This window comes from Eretmochelys imbricata, chromosome 11 (genome assembly GCF_965152235.1).
Source record: "Eretmochelys imbricata isolate rEreImb1 chromosome 11, rEreImb1.hap1, whole genome shotgun sequence".
In the NCBI taxonomy this organism is placed as follows: Eukaryota; Metazoa; Chordata; order Testudines; family Cheloniidae; genus Eretmochelys; species Eretmochelys imbricata.
The window spans coordinates 18,186,982-18,203,366 of NC_135582.1; the positions used below are offsets into that span (position 1 = coordinate 18,186,982).

A 16,385-nucleotide genomic window follows, 5' to 3' on the forward strand; every position below is an offset into this window, starting at 1 on the left:
TGGTTCACTAGGATACAGCTGATATAGACAGAAAATGTAATCTGTGGGTGTCAAGGCTGAATCCCCACGCTGTCACTCTGAGTGCAGAAGGTGGGGGCCCACAAGGATTTTTAAAATTAATACTTGCCCCTCCAGGCTTGTATTAAACTCCCAAGGTTACAGCTTTTCTCTGCCCTTGACTTGGTAAATGCTGCCACCACCCAAATGCCAAAAAAAAAGAACCCTTGAAGCCAGGAAGGAACACTTAAGAATTCCTCCCTCTGGGGTACCCTCAAGCCCTTTCACCTCCCCCCACCCCCACCGGGGAAGAGCTGAGAAAGAAAAAAAAGGAAATTAGCTGTTGCCATCAGCTAATCAAACAGCATATACACAAACCTCTTAGGACACCAAAAATCCAATCCTTTTCTTAAAAAAGATAAATTTTATTAAAAACAAAAAGAAAGAAAATACATCTGGAATTTAGGCTTTTGCTAGATTTTAAAAGAGCAATTCCAAAAATTAAGCACCCAAAATAGCTTTTTTGGGGGTTCAGCTTAAAAGTTACAAGCAAACAAAAGCATCTGGAATTAGCCCAGAGGAGTGCACAAGCCAATAAGAAATAAAAGAAATAACCCTAATTGCATCTTTTTAGATAGTCCCTAATTTTACTTACATTTCTGAGGCTAAGATAAGTAAGTTTGAGTATGAACTGATTAATCTGTAATCATATGTGGTTTAAGAACTTTTGAGCATGGAGGATTGGATGCCATGGGGAACAATTAATCATATATAGAGCCTTTCACTTCTAGGTCATGGTTTCAGACTGCCAAAGGCTAGTAGATGTGATGAACTGGGAAAAATGTCTTTATTTTTTTCTGAATATTATGTGTGACTCTGTTTCCCTGTTCAATTTTGTATTTCTGCCTGCCTGAATACGTGGAGTTAAATCAAATGAGGCTGTAAACAGGTTATCAAAAACCAAGCAGGAAAGGTAAAACGACGACACAGATAACATAGCATCAGGTACACAAATTGCAAAGGAATGAAGATGATGACTGGACCACCAATTGGGGGTTGGTCCAAGCGAAGATATTTTACCTTTTCCCAGGACAATGGTTATATGTGAGGGTTGTAAAATGAGTTCGATAGTCCAGTTTCCAGAGGATACATATCTGCATGGCAATAGTATCGTTGATATTGTAATAAGCACTAATTGGTAACCTTGCTAGGAGTCTGAGAATAGAAGATCCGAATCAAATGTGCACAGTAATCATCGCAAATTTCTCACGTTCGTGTGAGAGAAAAAGGGAGAAGAGAGGGTTTGGATTGAAAGGTATTGACATTTCATCTTGAAGGGATGGAAAGATTTTCAAGAGATGCCTGAGATGGGGAGAGATGCAGGAATGGATAGAGGATGGAAGGCTCTGGATAGAAAAGGAGATTTGGGAGTAGTTCGTCTGGATGTGTTAGCTGATTTCAAAGAAGGAGATGGAATCACCCAGAGAGCAGAGTATAGAGAGAAAATGAGAGAGGTTGGTACATAAAGCGAGACGGAAGCTTCCACTGCTGTTACCTGTTGTGTGGATAAATTAGAGGTCGTTGGTCCCCATACTTATCAATCCAGTGCATTTCATATATGCACCAAGTTCACCCACAAGATTTAATGGGGAAAATATAGAGCACCTAAAACAAAGGTAAAAGAGAAAATAAGTTTTTTTTATATTCCAGCTCTGTTATTGCATTATCTATGTGTATTATATCCTGAGACCCAAACCAAGTGAAGGGGGCCAGGAAAGATATTTTGACCCTTGATTTTTACCAGTATATTGATTTTCTCTTTCAGTTGACGTCTCAGCATCCCTATGCTGAGGTTTACATTGGGAAGCCTCATGTCTGGACTGTGAACATCAATGATCCTTCTGAGGTCGAGAAAGCAGTGAAAGCAATTTTGAATCAAAAGGTTAATATTTATTCTGTTCGTAATCAGTACTTGTTGTCTGAGCTACTGCTGTGCAGAGTGCCTCAAAATCTTAATTTCATTAAGAGAATTGAGTGCCACAGACTGGAAGGTTCTGTCCTTTTGGGGTCTTATGCCACACCCATCACTAGGTGATGTATATGCGGTATCTGAGCATCAGAGTTTAGTACCAGATCCTGCAAATGCTTACACACGTGCTTAACTTTACTCACATGAATAAAACTAAGCATGCGTGTAAGCATAAAGGAGTGTAGCTTTAGCATGTGAGTCACAGAGTCCAAGTTACTAGATTTGTTATTGAGTCTTTGTAAGTTTTCTGTGCATTTAGTAAATCAGTTGCCCTATTCTTAGTTCAGTTGAACCCATTATTTAGCTATGACAGGAAAGCTATGAAGATATTTCTGCATTTACATTATGAGCTTTTAATGTAAGGATTTAAAAATCAAAAGGCAGTCTGAAAACATTTTCAAAGAGCATCTAATTATAGAATCATATTTTCCTTTGGACTATTTGAATTTGGAAATTAAACAGAATTACAAACAGGCAGCTATGAGACAGTAGAGTCTTGTGCTACATTTATCTCTGCCACTGCTCAGTAAACTCTTAATTTCCCTCATTTAACATCTCCTCAAAGACAATCACTGATTAATTTCAGAATTGCCTTTGAGAGAGCAAAAATCAGTTTAATCTGGGGGCTGCATAAAACAGTGATTTGTTAATGACTACGTTTACTACAAAAGCACACCACAGGGACGCTTGCAGTAAAATGATTCCGTAAAAATTCTAATCTAAACACACTGTACTGTTTCAACAGATTGAACCTTATTTGCCCTATGAATTTACATGTGAGGGGATGCTACAAAGGATGAATGCATTCATTGAAAAGCAGGTATGACCTTTCAATGTTGATGAAATAAACCTATTTTAAAGAATGCCTTAGTATTAAAACTGTTTGTTTTTGGAATTACTTTTTTTTAAAAGTTTGGGTGCAAAGGTCCAACTCTGCAAATCAGGTCTCAGGACTTGTGGCTTAGCTCATAGGTCTTTGGCAGCCATTCTACTGTTATGATGGTTTGGTGTATGACAAAAAGAAACCACATCAGTGTGGTCTAGTAGTTAGCAAAGGGTGCTGGGTGTCAGTACTGGGTGTCAGGCAACATTTTTTGGACAAATAGTTTATTCAGCAAAAAACACAGTTTCAGTCAAACCAAAACTATTTGAGACTTTGCCACAAATATTTTCAGTCATTCGTAAAACAGCCAGAGGAGGAAAGAGACAGAGGAAGTGCAGCTGATGCTCCCCCTTATAAACTTTAGTCCAGTGGTTAGTCAAAGCTCAGTTACCACAATACAGAAAGGTAAGAGTTAAATACTTTACCACTTCATGGACTGCTCCAGAAACACAACTGAATGCTGAGGAGTATATATATGTATTTCAGGCTGTTACTATGAGCACAAACTGCCCAAAATCAGCTTGTGTCATTTTTACGCTAATATTTCCACTCCCATGCAATCTGCATCACTATCCGAGATCACTGGACATTTGTACTGAGTTTTTAGGAACAATTACATGAGTTTCTTATTATTTTCACAAACCTCAGCAAAATATTACTTTATCTCTGTGCACCAGTAACAAAAGCTTACACACAGTTTTTAATTTATTGTAGTTTAGGGATTTCTGGGAAAAGTGGTTCACTTTAGCATAAGTATGGATTCTCTTAATATACATAATATTGGCTAAATAATTTTGGTAGCTGCTGATGTTGGTTAGTATTCATGGGCCTTGCAGAAGAAGAGGGATTTATGGGGAATTTAAATGAAGGTAGATGCCACACTGTGGCACAGCAAGGGTGTTCCAGCCATATGGTATGTTAAGGAAGAAAGCATGAAGACAAGAGTGGAAGATGGAAACAGAGAAGCTTTAAGGCTCAAAGGGTGTGTCTACACAGCAAAGAAAAACCCTCATCAGGCCCGTGCCAGCCGAGCTGGTCTCGGGCTCTGGGGCAGTTTCATTGCTGCATAGATTTCTGGGCTTGGAGTGGAGCCCACACTCTAGGAGCCTGCGGGGTGGGAGAGCCCCAAAGCACAGGCTGAGGTCCAAGCCTGGAAGCCTACACAGCAATGAAACAGCCCCACTGCCCGAGCCACCTGGCACAGGCCGGCCACAGGTTTTTCTTTGCTGTGTAGACATACCAAAAAAGAGCAAGGTGGGAAACCGTAAGGAACAAGAACAGGGAGGGATTGGGATGGTAGGCAGGGCCGTGTGGAGTCTCATTGGGTGAGGTTATGGGTTTTAAAATATTGATTTGGTGGGTGAGAAATTGGAGGGATCCAAAGAGGGAAAGTAATGAGATCCAAGTGGCAGATAACTTGTTAAATGTAAACGGGGGGAAGTGGCATGACCTTCGTGTAGCTAGAAAGCTCTTTTCTTTGCTTTAATTTGTTTTTGGTGTGGATATTCGAAAGTGTTAGGTCTAGTTCTATAAATCTTCCTCTTTGGTTGATTCAATGTGTATCTATAACTATAATTTCTTATACCACTCTTGATCTTTATTTTCTGACCTGGATTTCCCCTTCCCCTCCCTCTCCCCCTTCCCACCCCCCCAATTATTGTTTTAATTGTATATTTGTAAAATGAAGTGAGTAAGATGGGACCCAAGGACAAATGGTAGAGCAAAGTCTTTCTAAAAGCATGGTGACTGCATTAAAAAAAAAATGAATGTTAACCAGTCATAATTTAAAATTAAATTATGGGATACCAAAATGAGTTTGTAAATTACTCAAAAACCTTTTTTTAAAATGTAAAATTGCTCGCTCTCATGGTTACAAAATGAACTAAACCACTGAATGAGAGAGTCAATGGCAGCCATTAATAATAACTTATTAATTTTAATACTAAATGAGTAGCTATTGTTGCAGAGAAATAATTACTGTATATTGGGGCTTTGCATATAAGAAGTCACCATAGTAATCTCAGCTAATAGGATCCATTATACCTGTGAAGCTTTCTTTTCAATTTGTGTCAAAATCATTTTTGCTCATGGTGACAGTCACATTTTATGTATAAACCATTTAGACTAACCACTTGTGTATACCATGTTGCTTTAGTTAATGGGAAAAAAGTTATGAAATCCCCAAAGCAACTATATGAAGTACCATGTTTATATGAAATCTTGGTTATCTCAATGATTCTCATATCAATAAAACGTTTTAGATTATCAGGGTTGAACTGTATGCTACATTCTGTTGATAAAGTGCATTAAAACATTTAGGATATTAAGCATGTTTCAAAGACCGGTCTCTCTGTTTTGAGATGCTGGGGTTAGAATGAGAAAAGCTAAGCAGTAACAGGTTAGGAATGCTTTATATAGACCAATATAACTACACTCCTTCTCATTACAACTGTTCATCCAGGACCTGATCCTAAGAAGCACTAGTAGCTTCTGCTCTCTTTGACTTCAATGGGAGTATCCAGGTACTCATTCACTTTCAAGATTAAGCTCCCAGTTCCAATAGTACCTGTCTAATGAGATGTCTTATCTTTCATAGTTATAACATTCAAAGAGGTATTGTTGCCCCTTTATCAGAAAATAACACAATGCTAATGTATTGTTGTATTTACAGAACAATAGAATATATCCTTTAAGATTCCACACTAATAGACCGAAGTTCCTATGGGTATCAAAGTTAATAATGAAAAGGGGGGAATCAGAAAACGCAATACAGAGTAAATGAATCATGGAAGATATTAAAAGCAGACTGTTTCCCGTTTAAGAAGAACTGGAGCAGAATGAATGGGGCAATTCTATGCCTTATGGCAATAGTTCATCATTTTAAAACCTTATGGAGTTTTGATATTTTCCCCATAGACAAGGGAATTGGTTTGGTTCCTGGGATTGGCAACAAGATACAGAGCCTTTCATCACCAATTTTCTGTTGAGGATCAGGCTTATGGTGACTGAATGCTGTTACTGATACTTTTTGTGGAACTAAATGATACCTTGACTGGCTGTTTCAGCAATGTGGTGAAGGATCAGATGAATGGGTCTTCAGTTACCCAGGGTTTTCATGTGGCATAAGCATTGAAAGTAGATTTTAAAAAATCATTTAAAGACATAGTTTAAATTTTTGTTTTTAAAAAGTTATTTTAAACTAATACTTCACTGGTGTGTGATGTTGAATGTGTCTGCTTCAGATTTTTATTTTCATGTATTGGTCCAGGTATTTCATTTACCCCTCTTTGTCCTGAGCATGTTCTCAGGTATCTCACCTTTCAAAGGCAGATCTTGCTACTCTCAAACATGCTTTTGCTACTTCAACACCAAGACTATTGCAGTGTGCTCTATATAAGGCTACATATTAAATCAGTTCAGAACTTCTGCAGAAGGTAGCTGCCCAGTTATAAACTGGTGAATCCTATATGAAACCTGTGGCACCCGTGCTCTGGGATCTGCCCTACTTACCTGTAGCCTTCCCAGATAAATTTAAAGTTATTAGTTTTTACCTAAGTTCTAAATGGACTGGTACCAGTCCACCGGAGAGAGCATCTCTCTCCCTCCATGAGGTGCTGATGTTGGATCCCACCTCAAGATAATAGAAAAGGGGGCTGACCCTATTGGGTTCTGTGGAGATTAGCAGGCGCAAGCCTGCCGACAGCTAAAGGACCCTCCCCCAACCTATGGGGAGGATCCACTGAGCCCGGGAAGTCAAATAATTACGGGGGACAACAGAAAATATAACCGGGATAGGTGTGAAGGTCAGAGGGTCAAAAAAAGGGAACCTGAAGGGGACACCGAGCAGAGAATCCCAGACAACGCCCACTGCTCCTCGAAGATGTCAAGGGAGCCAGTGGACGCCGCCCAGAGGAACTCTGCCTGGGTGCATGAACAGAGGGCGGATCAGAAATAGGACCCACAGTCACAGAGAACCCCCTCTCCCTGGTGTTGTAGAGGGCCATTTTGGCCATTGCTAGCAGGAGGTTGACGAGGGGGTCCCATGACTTTGTGAGGCCATGAATAGGGTGTGCATATATGGGAAGGTAAACGTGCGCCAAGGTCTCTGGCTGGGGGCTGATGGCGGGCATTCATTATATTCACATTCAATAATATTAAAGGAACTGACACATGAAATTGCAAGCCCAATAGCAAGGATTTTTAATGCATCTGTAAACTCAGGGGTCATACCCTATGACTGGAGAATTGCTAATATAGCTCCTATTTTTAAGAAAGGAAAAAAATTGTAAGCAAGGTCTTGGAACAAAATGTTAAAGAGAAAGTAGTTGTTAAGGACATAGGGTGAATGGTAACTGGGACAAAATACAACATGGTTTTACAAAAGGTAGGTCATGCCAGACCAACCAGATCTTCTTATTTGAGAAGATAGCTGATTTTTTTAGACAAAGCAAATGCAGTACATCTAATCTACCTGGATTTCAGTAAGGTACTTGATACAGTTCCACTTAGGCAATTATTAATTACATTGGAGAAGAGGGGGATTAATATGAAAATTGAAAGGTGGATAAGGAACTGGTTAAAGGGGAAACTACAATGGGTCATATTGAAAGGTGAACTGTCAGGCTGGAGGGAAGTTAATAGCGGAGTTCCTCAGGGATCGGTCCTGGGACCAATCTTATTTAACCTTTTTTATTACCGACCTTGGCACACAAAAAAAAAAAAAATGGGTGTGCGATAATAAAATTTGCGAATGACACAAAGTTGAGAGGTATTGTCAATATGGAGGAGAACTGGAATATCATACAAGATTATCTGGACAACTTTTTAAACCGGAGTAATAAAAATGGGATGAAATTTAATAGCGCAAAATGCAAGTCGTACATTTAGGGACTAACAACAAAAATGTCTGCTACAAAGTGAAGTCTCATGAGATGGAAGTGACAGAGCAGGATTGAGATCTGGGTTTCTGGGTCGATCACAGAATTTCCCCTGGGTCAGATTGGCAGAGACCCTGGAGGGGTTTCACCTTCCTCTGCAGCATGGGGCATGGTTCACTTGCAGGTTTCAATTTGTGTAAATGGTGGGAGACTCTAACTTGAAGTCTTTTAAATCATTATTTGAGGACTTCAGTAACTCAGCCAGAAGTTAGGGGTCTATTACAGGAGTGGGTGTGTGGCCTGCAGTGTGCAGGAGGTCAGACTAGATGATCATGATGGTCCCTTCTGGCTTTGAAGTCTGTGAGTCTATAAGGGTCCCAGGAGATCAAATGCCTCCCGACTTGGAGGACTTATTTGTTTGACCCAGACTTTAAAGGGAGTTAGTGGGAAGATTGAAGAACTAGCCAATAACATGGGGCGGTGTTTGTATTTAGAGCTGCGGTTTCTCTGAAGACGTGAGCTGACTAAAATTTACATTTGACTCCTGTCATTTTAAATAAGCTTTCCGTACTTTGCCAATTGTGTGTGAGCACTCTTTATTGTAAATGGAAATAAAATAAATGGCCAAAAGGTGCACTTAGAACAAAATCTCGATGTTCCTTTCTCTGCAGTAACCACATAGGAGAGTTCACGTTGTTCATAGTCAGTACTAGTCTGGGTGGTCATGTCACCAGTAGCTCCATTGGGAGATGGAAACAAACTCTGTGAATGCTTGTTCTCGGGTCTAGAGAGAAAGCACATAACATATCAAACTCAGTCTTTTATATAAGTGTCACTGACTCTATGGCTAAGCATTTGGAAAGGAGCAAGCTGGGGCAGACATATGCACTTGGGAACTTTTTTCCATAAGGGATACATAATCAGCTTTTGGAATCATTCTCTACCAGGACTTTCTGGTGGTATCTGTGTCATTCTAACAGTAATACTTGTTTAGCACTAAATTGTTGCCACAAGATATCACTGAAGCAAAGAGGGAATCAATAATGGATTAGATATGTATAGATAAAGAGTAAATAGATTCTATGATCGTATTAAATCTCATGTTTACAAATGAGACACATAAGCCATCCTGCTTCATAAGGCAACCACTAACTTAGAGATAGGAAGAAATTTCTCCTTGGAGGAAGAACAGCACTTTTTGCACTTTCTTCTGAAGCATCTGGTACTGGCTAGTGTCAAATTTTTGTTAGGAGATCCATTGTGATAATTCTCCTTATTAAAACTCTCAATCTGTCAGCCGAATACAGGTAAGATGGTCTTGCTGCCAAAAAAAGTTTTCTAGGCTTTTAATTACCACTGCTATTTTCTTAACCATAGAAAAGTTTTTTCAAAGACTGTGTAATACTGTACACTTTGTCACTGCAGGATTTCTGTCATGGGCAAGTGATGTGGCCACCATTAAGTGCACTGCAGGTAAAAATTACTGAACCTGGAAAATCATGTAAACAAGTTTGTCAGGAAAACCAGCTCATCTGTGAGCCATCCTTCTTCCAACACCTTAACAAAGACAAGGATCTGCTGAAGTAAGTATTGAGGAGTATGGAAATATAGTTGGGTATCTTATCTAAAGGCGGAGGAGGAAATAGTGCTAATGCAGCTGTAATGTTGAGTGGTCAAGTTCTCAACTCCAGAAAAGCAGAGTTAAAATTGAAAAGATAAATCGTAAATTTGTGACTTTGTGCATATGTTGCCTTAAAATAGTCTCTTATAATATAAATGTTTATTAACAGCCATATAAATTCTAATTTAAATACAGTATGTTAAAATGAAAAGTTTAAGCCTTAAAACTGTTCTAACCATTTGAAGAAATCTTAGTATTTCTTCTTTGAGTGCTGGTCCCTGTTTGAATTCCACTCTGGGTACACAGGCGCTCCATGTGCCTGGAGCCAGAGTATTCTCACAAGCAGATTCCGTTGGTCCACACACCTGTCCCTGCTCTCCTCGTGCTCTGTACTGAGGATAAAAGGAGCAGGGTGAATCGACAGCCTCTTACCGCTGTGTGGCCTGCATCAGAACTTTCAGTGTCTGGAGCTTCTTCTCTACTCACTTGATCTTCAATCTGTAAATATTTGAAAGCTTTTTCTTAGTAAATAATTTTATTGTAAATAATTTTAAAGAGGTTTTTTGATAACTTTTAGTCCCTGTAGGGTAGTTAGCTAGATTACCCCAGATCGTAGGACAGTTGTGCCCCCTTAATTCTCCAGTCTGGTGTGCACTATGCCCATTTTGCTGTGTGAGCTGCCACTCTGCACACTCACCCCAGCCTCTAGCATGCAAATCACCCACATATATAAGAGTGCTATGTCCAGCCACTCTTGAATTATATATGGGGCAACACCCACATATACCTAATCCCAGTCTTGCACCCCACAAATGTACTGTCTTGTACCGCTCAGTTACTTACTGAGCAATACAAGCTCATAAAATCCATCATTTTAACAAAGAAAATGATCCAATAAACAATAATAACTGACTGATTTGTTAATGACTTTTTGCTGGGGCCTGCCTGCCTGCCTCCCTCCCTCCCTCCAATTGTTTCCACATTTTCACCTACAAATGTTTGTCTTCCTGCCTCCTTCTCCTATGCCATAGATCAGGGTGGCTCTTTTACTGTTAAAGTGTGACTCCTTACCCCCATTCTCCACCTACCAGACTGGGGCGGGGAGATCTCGGGGCTTCTGCCTTGTGGCAGGGTGGTGCTCCTGACTCTCGAGCTTCTGAAGATTATTGTATGCGGCTCAGAGGGTCAGTAAGTTTGGCCACCTCTGCCATAGAGTCTCTACCCAGCTGAATCCTTCTCTCTCTATTCCTCCCCTTTCCCTTCCCTGGCTCCCCTTTCATCCCCAATTTTTTGGTGACTGCTCCCCCAGACGGTGGAAGATGGGGTGAGAAATATGTCGGCACTCCTTCAGTGATTCACTGGTCCGTGCCGCTTACAGTAGAGGAGGCAGCAAAGAGGCAGCTGCAGTGCTCAGCTCTGCCCCCACACTCCACAGTATACTCACAACAGGAAGCTCAGCATTTAGGAGGGAGAGCAGCAGTCTCTGTCCTGCCTGCCTGCTTTGCAGAGTGCCCTTAAATGTGAGGATGTTTGCACTACAGCAGGGATCGGCAACCTTTGGCCTGTGGCCTGCCAGGGTAAGCCCCCCAGCGGGCCGGGCCGGTTTGTTTACCTGCCCTGTCCACAGGTTCGGCTGATCGCAGCTCTCACTGGCCACCGTTCGCCGCTCCAGGTCAATGGGGGCTGCGGGAAGCAGCGGCCAACATATCCCTCGGCCCGCGCCACTTCCCGCAGCCCCCATTGGCCTGGAGCGGCAAACCGCGACCTGTGGGAGCTGCGATCGGCCAAACCTGCGGACTCTGCAGGTAAACAAACCGGCCTGGCCCACCAGTGGCTTACCCTGGCGGGCCGCATGCCAAAGGTTGCCAATCCATGCACTACAGTTAAGCCCCTGGGCTGAAGTTGCCACAGTTGCCAGATTGTAGCCATCCAGGATAGGTTTGCCACTCCTCGGACACTTAGTAGGTATAGTTGAGGAGGAGTACTTTGTACCCTTCAACATTGAATTTCCTGTTTTTAGTGAGTTTATGTGCGAGACACTAAATGTTAATCCTAATTTTATCTGGGGGAGAGTGAAACATGTGGAATGATGAAATTAACACTTCTGCAATATAAAACAAATTAAAATTCCACAATACAAGAGCTGATTTGAGGCAATTGTTCATGCAATTTTAAATAAAAATGTTTATAAAGCTGTATTTATCTTCATATTTTTTCATATTGCTCTTTCTAACTCTGGTTAATCCTGAAACATCCATATTCATTGGCAGTTAATAATTAGCATTTCTGCAAACTCTTTCTCAGTAGTATCCTAAATATGTAGGCTCCAAAACCCTTTCGCATTAGGTAAGTTAGGGTCAATTAAGAATGCTTATCACTTATGCATTAGGGAAATCAGCATTACTTTCAGGTGTCTGTATGTATGTGTGTAAAATTATCACTTTACAATGTCAATCAAATGTAGTCAGAAATTGCAGTGCAACAGATGACTAATAGGAAGTCTGCTGTCTAGGTTAGCTATTTCCTGCTGATTTTACCACAGACATGCCTTTTATGTATTCAAGAAATGTTGAAGCTATACAACTTCTGTTGGAAACTGCAAAGAGCCACACAGATGTAAAACTTTTTTTTATCCTGTTGACAGGCTGTCTTGCTTCCATCTTTATGGTTGCTTAAAATATGGAAGTGCCTAGACCAAACAGTGAAGAGAATCATTTTTTGTTGAATTCTGAAAATTAGCTGTCTTTCCTGAATGACTAAAAATAAACACTTAATGTGCTCATTGTTTAAATACTTAACATTTATTCACAGTGGTATCTAACCTATCTCAGTTATTTCTTGGCCTCAGCGTAGGAAAATACCAACCGTTACTACACAGTGGTATTTGAGTGATCAACTGACTTTTCAGTGGTAACCACCCTACTTCAGCTTTGCAGCCAGAAAATAGGTAGACTTGTCCTTTTTCTGTATTTTATGCACATACACCTGAATGCTGCTAAATGAATCTGATCCAAGCCTTTTCCTGTTTCATACATTAGGTACCAATCAGTATGACATGACGTAAGACAGTTCAAACTCACCCCCTCCCCCATTACACATGATAAAATATAATGGGAAAAGCCCTCTGTAGAGAATGTGACCCTGTACTAGGAACTTTTGGTCACATTGATTGGAAAAAGGCCAACATCTGAATTATGTATTGCCAAAAACCAAATGAAAAAAACACTTATGTTAATGCTTCTGATACTTTTATGGACTAAGTAAGATGACAGTGGTTGGCTCAGGATATTGGTAATGAGACACAAAGGTTTTTATTTCTCGATCACTGGTCTGACTGAGACTTTATGGAGAGAATCTTAATTGCAGTTCTTCTATACAATTAATTCTGCAGAATGTCCCTGTTACTGTATTTATCCAGCTGAAATTGGTCTATACTGTGCTTAAATGAGGGGAAAATTGCTCCCTTACAGATCTTTGTCTGCATGGAAGTTGCAATATAAAGCTAATACATCTTTAATGTAAGCAAAATGTGTCCTCAATGGAGAAGTCAAATGATGAATTAGAAGAATAGCTTTTTACAGTTCTGGATTAAACCAGAATCAGAGCGCAGAGGATTATGTTACAGGAAATAACTGTGCATGCTGACTAGCATTTGATGTCTGCAATTGCTCGTTCAGAATAATTGTCCACTGCAAATATTGCACCTTTTTGGTCCAATCTTCATTAAGAATTGAGATACTCGGCAGACAAAATTTTCCCATCTTGGGTTATAGTTTTGTCTGACAAATAGAAAAGATTTGAGAGCATTTCGTAGGTAATATAGTCTGAGTAGAAGGAGGTACAGTAATGACGTACCGTGTCCAAAGAAGGCTGCAGCAAATGAGACAGATGGATTCCATACTGAGAATAAGATGGAGAATGAGAAATGGAGAACTAGAGTGGCAGCCAAAGTCAAAGAAACTCTCTAGGAAGAATGTTAGACTGAATGTCTTCCAATTCATGCCACAAGATCAAAAATGTTGTTTGATTCTCTGTTGCATTGTCATTTCCCCTCATTCTTGACTGTTTCCCAATTTAACACTCATACATTCTGCTACATGTACTGTTTACAAAAAGTTCTAAAGACTTCATGAAACAAACCAATCTCAGCTTCTCCTATCCCTGCACAATTCAGTGCAATACAAAGGTAGGGAGGCACATCACAAAACCAGTCCCATTTCTACAGGACTCTGAGGCTTGTCAGTTTAACATAGTCTGAAAGTTCTTTATTGTTTTTTAATACTTAACATTTCCAGCTTAACTTTCTGTAGGAACAGAGCCAGACTCCTAATGGGATGAAAGTATTTTATGTTGCTGCTTAGCATCATAAATATTGATCAATTTCCAGCGCCAATAGGCAGAATAAGGGTTGCTATTATTGGAAACTTGGAAAGTAAAATGACTAATATTCTGTTTATGCCCGTTGGCTGTTTCTATAACCCAGCAGTTACTATGTGATCTATATTAGCCTATTTCTGTTTGGCTGAGTGTTTACTTGAAAACTGTGTAATGTAATATCATGGTATGATTTAATTACTGCTCTAGTTCAGGTTTTTTTAAGCTTTTTATAGTAAGGCTCTCGTCTTAGGAGTGAAAATTATTTACCTGAATTGCTATAAATGAATGATGGGAATGTGACTTAGACAAGTGTGTCTTGCTTTATAGGTATAACGTGGAATGCCAAACCGTTGAATCTGCAAATGATATCGTGGTCCCATCTTTTGATGAAAGCAAGAAACACTGCATTTTTCAGGGCGATCTTTTGCTGTTCAGCTGTGCGGGATCCCATCCAAACCACAAACGAATCTGCCCCTGCAGGGACTATAATAAGGGACAGGTTGCGCTTTGCAAAGATTGTCTATAGCAGCAGCACCTTGCTTTAGTTTTGGGATGAACAAAGTGGTTCTGAGAGAACTACTTATACTTCCTGCACTTTTGTCCAGTTGTCTGCTGCAGGCCGAGCAAATGCTGCCAAGCGGAATTCTCTGAGAAGAGGGATTCATAACGAACATCTAAATGATTTTTATTTTTTTCTAAGTGAACACTTGCAGTGGAGCTCTTTGAAATCTTCCACCTACTCAAGGAAAAGAGAAATTAAGTTCCATGCTTTGTAACAATTTGGAGATCATTGCCAAGAACAGTTTGTAGAAAATTCCCAGACCCATCAAACTTTTTTTTGTTGTTTTTTGGATGAAACAAGTGTTTTTCTATTTTTTTAACTAGTTAAAACATCCCGTCATCGTCAGCTAAGAATCTGAACGTCATTCCAGTAAAAAAATGGGGGGAAAATGCACGTGGTGGGTGGGGGAGAGGACTACATTTATTATTGGGGCACTGTTTTGGGTGCTGCTGCAGCTTGAATGGCTATAAAATGGTGCATTTCACAAGAACTTGGAACCACAAGGTAACACAAATAACAATATATAGCTGCTTGCTCCCAGTCCTTTTTTAAATCCTCACGTACTACAAGGTATCGATGGCATCACAACTACTGTACCTGGAGCACTCTAAACAGGCAGCTCTGGGAATGTGAGGATCAGTGGCTGCCAGTGTGTGACAAATTCTGTTGTTGCTTGAGAACTGATTATGATTGTGACCTACTCTGGTGTGGAACCGCCGTGGAAAAACATGGCCATTTTAAAATGGACTTGTCATCGTCAGTTTACTGGGTCTGTTTCGAGAGTGATCCTTGGAATTTGCCCAGGCTTCTGTTGTAGTCTGCCTATTCAAAGTACTGTGTGAAGCAAAAAGTATTCTGCATCATTTGAGCAATATTGTTTGATCCTCAGTTTGCTATACCTTACAGTAGTTAAAACATTACTGCAAGACGGAGAAAGGATCAACTAACTATAATTTTCTGTATCATAGGAATGTGAACAGTCTTCATAACAAGCTCTGTTTTTAAAGAGGAAGATATTTTAAAGAGCAATTATGAGAGAAGGAAAACTTCTTAGGAAAAATATTGTTGATCGCTTTTCTGGATTCTTAGTCCTTTTTTTAAATAGGCAAGCCAGGGATATATTTAAAAACTACAGTTAATTACCAAGAGTTTGAATTGAAATTCAGATTTGTTTAGAACAGTGAACCTAAATCTTTTTAAATAGTAACATGTATCTCTTTTTTTTTTTTTTTAAAGAGTAAATTTCTATTTTTTTGCAGCACAAGGTGACATGTTTGGAAGCACTGTTCGTGGCTGGGAAAAATTACGTTAAATTAGAGGGAAATGAATTGCTTAGTCTGCAGTAGGATTTGAAAAAGACCATAGCTTGCAGGTTTAAAACTTGGGTATTTCCCAGTCATAGTTGAAAAACCTCAATTTGATTTTTTTTCCCCCTTTGTGAAGATTTAACAAGCACTACCCAGTCTCTCCATTAATGAAAGTATAGGCACTTTAATATTTTTCTCTAGACTATATCAGGTTCACTTATTTTTTTATAACCATCATTCATTATTCGTGTGAGAGTATTGAAGTCTCTCATGACCTACCAAAGACCAAATAAGGGAAACACGACCGAAACAGTCAAATTATCAAGAGAAGTTAACAGAAACGTAGAAGTTCAGTTTCCAATTTGAGTGTAATTTCAAGTATGTTTCAATTCCCTAATTCAACACTCCCATTTCATTGTTAAACGATGTAACACGTACTGCAGACTAGATAGAAATTGGTGTCTAAATGATTGAGTATCCAGAAAGCATATATGGCAGAAACCTGGGCAGCAGTGTTTATCAATAATAACTGGGATGTAATGATAGTAAAGCTTCTGTAATTGCAATAATTCTGCAAAAATAGAACATAACTGGTTACTTATTAGGCATAGTTTTGTATGAAAAGAAATTGAGCAGTTTTGGGGAGTGTCCCAGGCATTCCCTCAGTCAGAATGGATGCTGTTTGCATTGGCTTTTAATATCCAGGGAACTCTGATTCTTGGCTTTTTTTAG

The 16,385-nt window shown here is 39.7% G+C and overlaps 1 protein-coding gene across 1 annotated transcript in view; it reads left to right on the plus strand.

The window, feature by feature from the left end:
* Positions 1-14,615, plus strand: part of MGAT5 (alpha-1,6-mannosylglycoprotein 6-beta-N-acetylglucosaminyltransferase) — a 232,462-nt gene extending 217,847 nt beyond the window's left edge. The window contains exons 14-17 of the mRNA XM_077829937.1: positions 1,823-1,939; positions 2,772-2,846; positions 9,212-9,369; positions 14,112-14,615. Of these exons, the coding sequence (XP_077686063.1) occupies positions 1,823-1,939; positions 2,772-2,846; positions 9,212-9,369; positions 14,112-14,310 (549 nt within the window). The 3' untranslated portion in view covers positions 14,311-14,615. The remainder of the gene's footprint in view (positions 1-1,822; positions 1,940-2,771; positions 2,847-9,211; positions 9,370-14,111) is intronic.
* Positions 14,616-16,385: the final 1,770 nt, after the last annotated feature.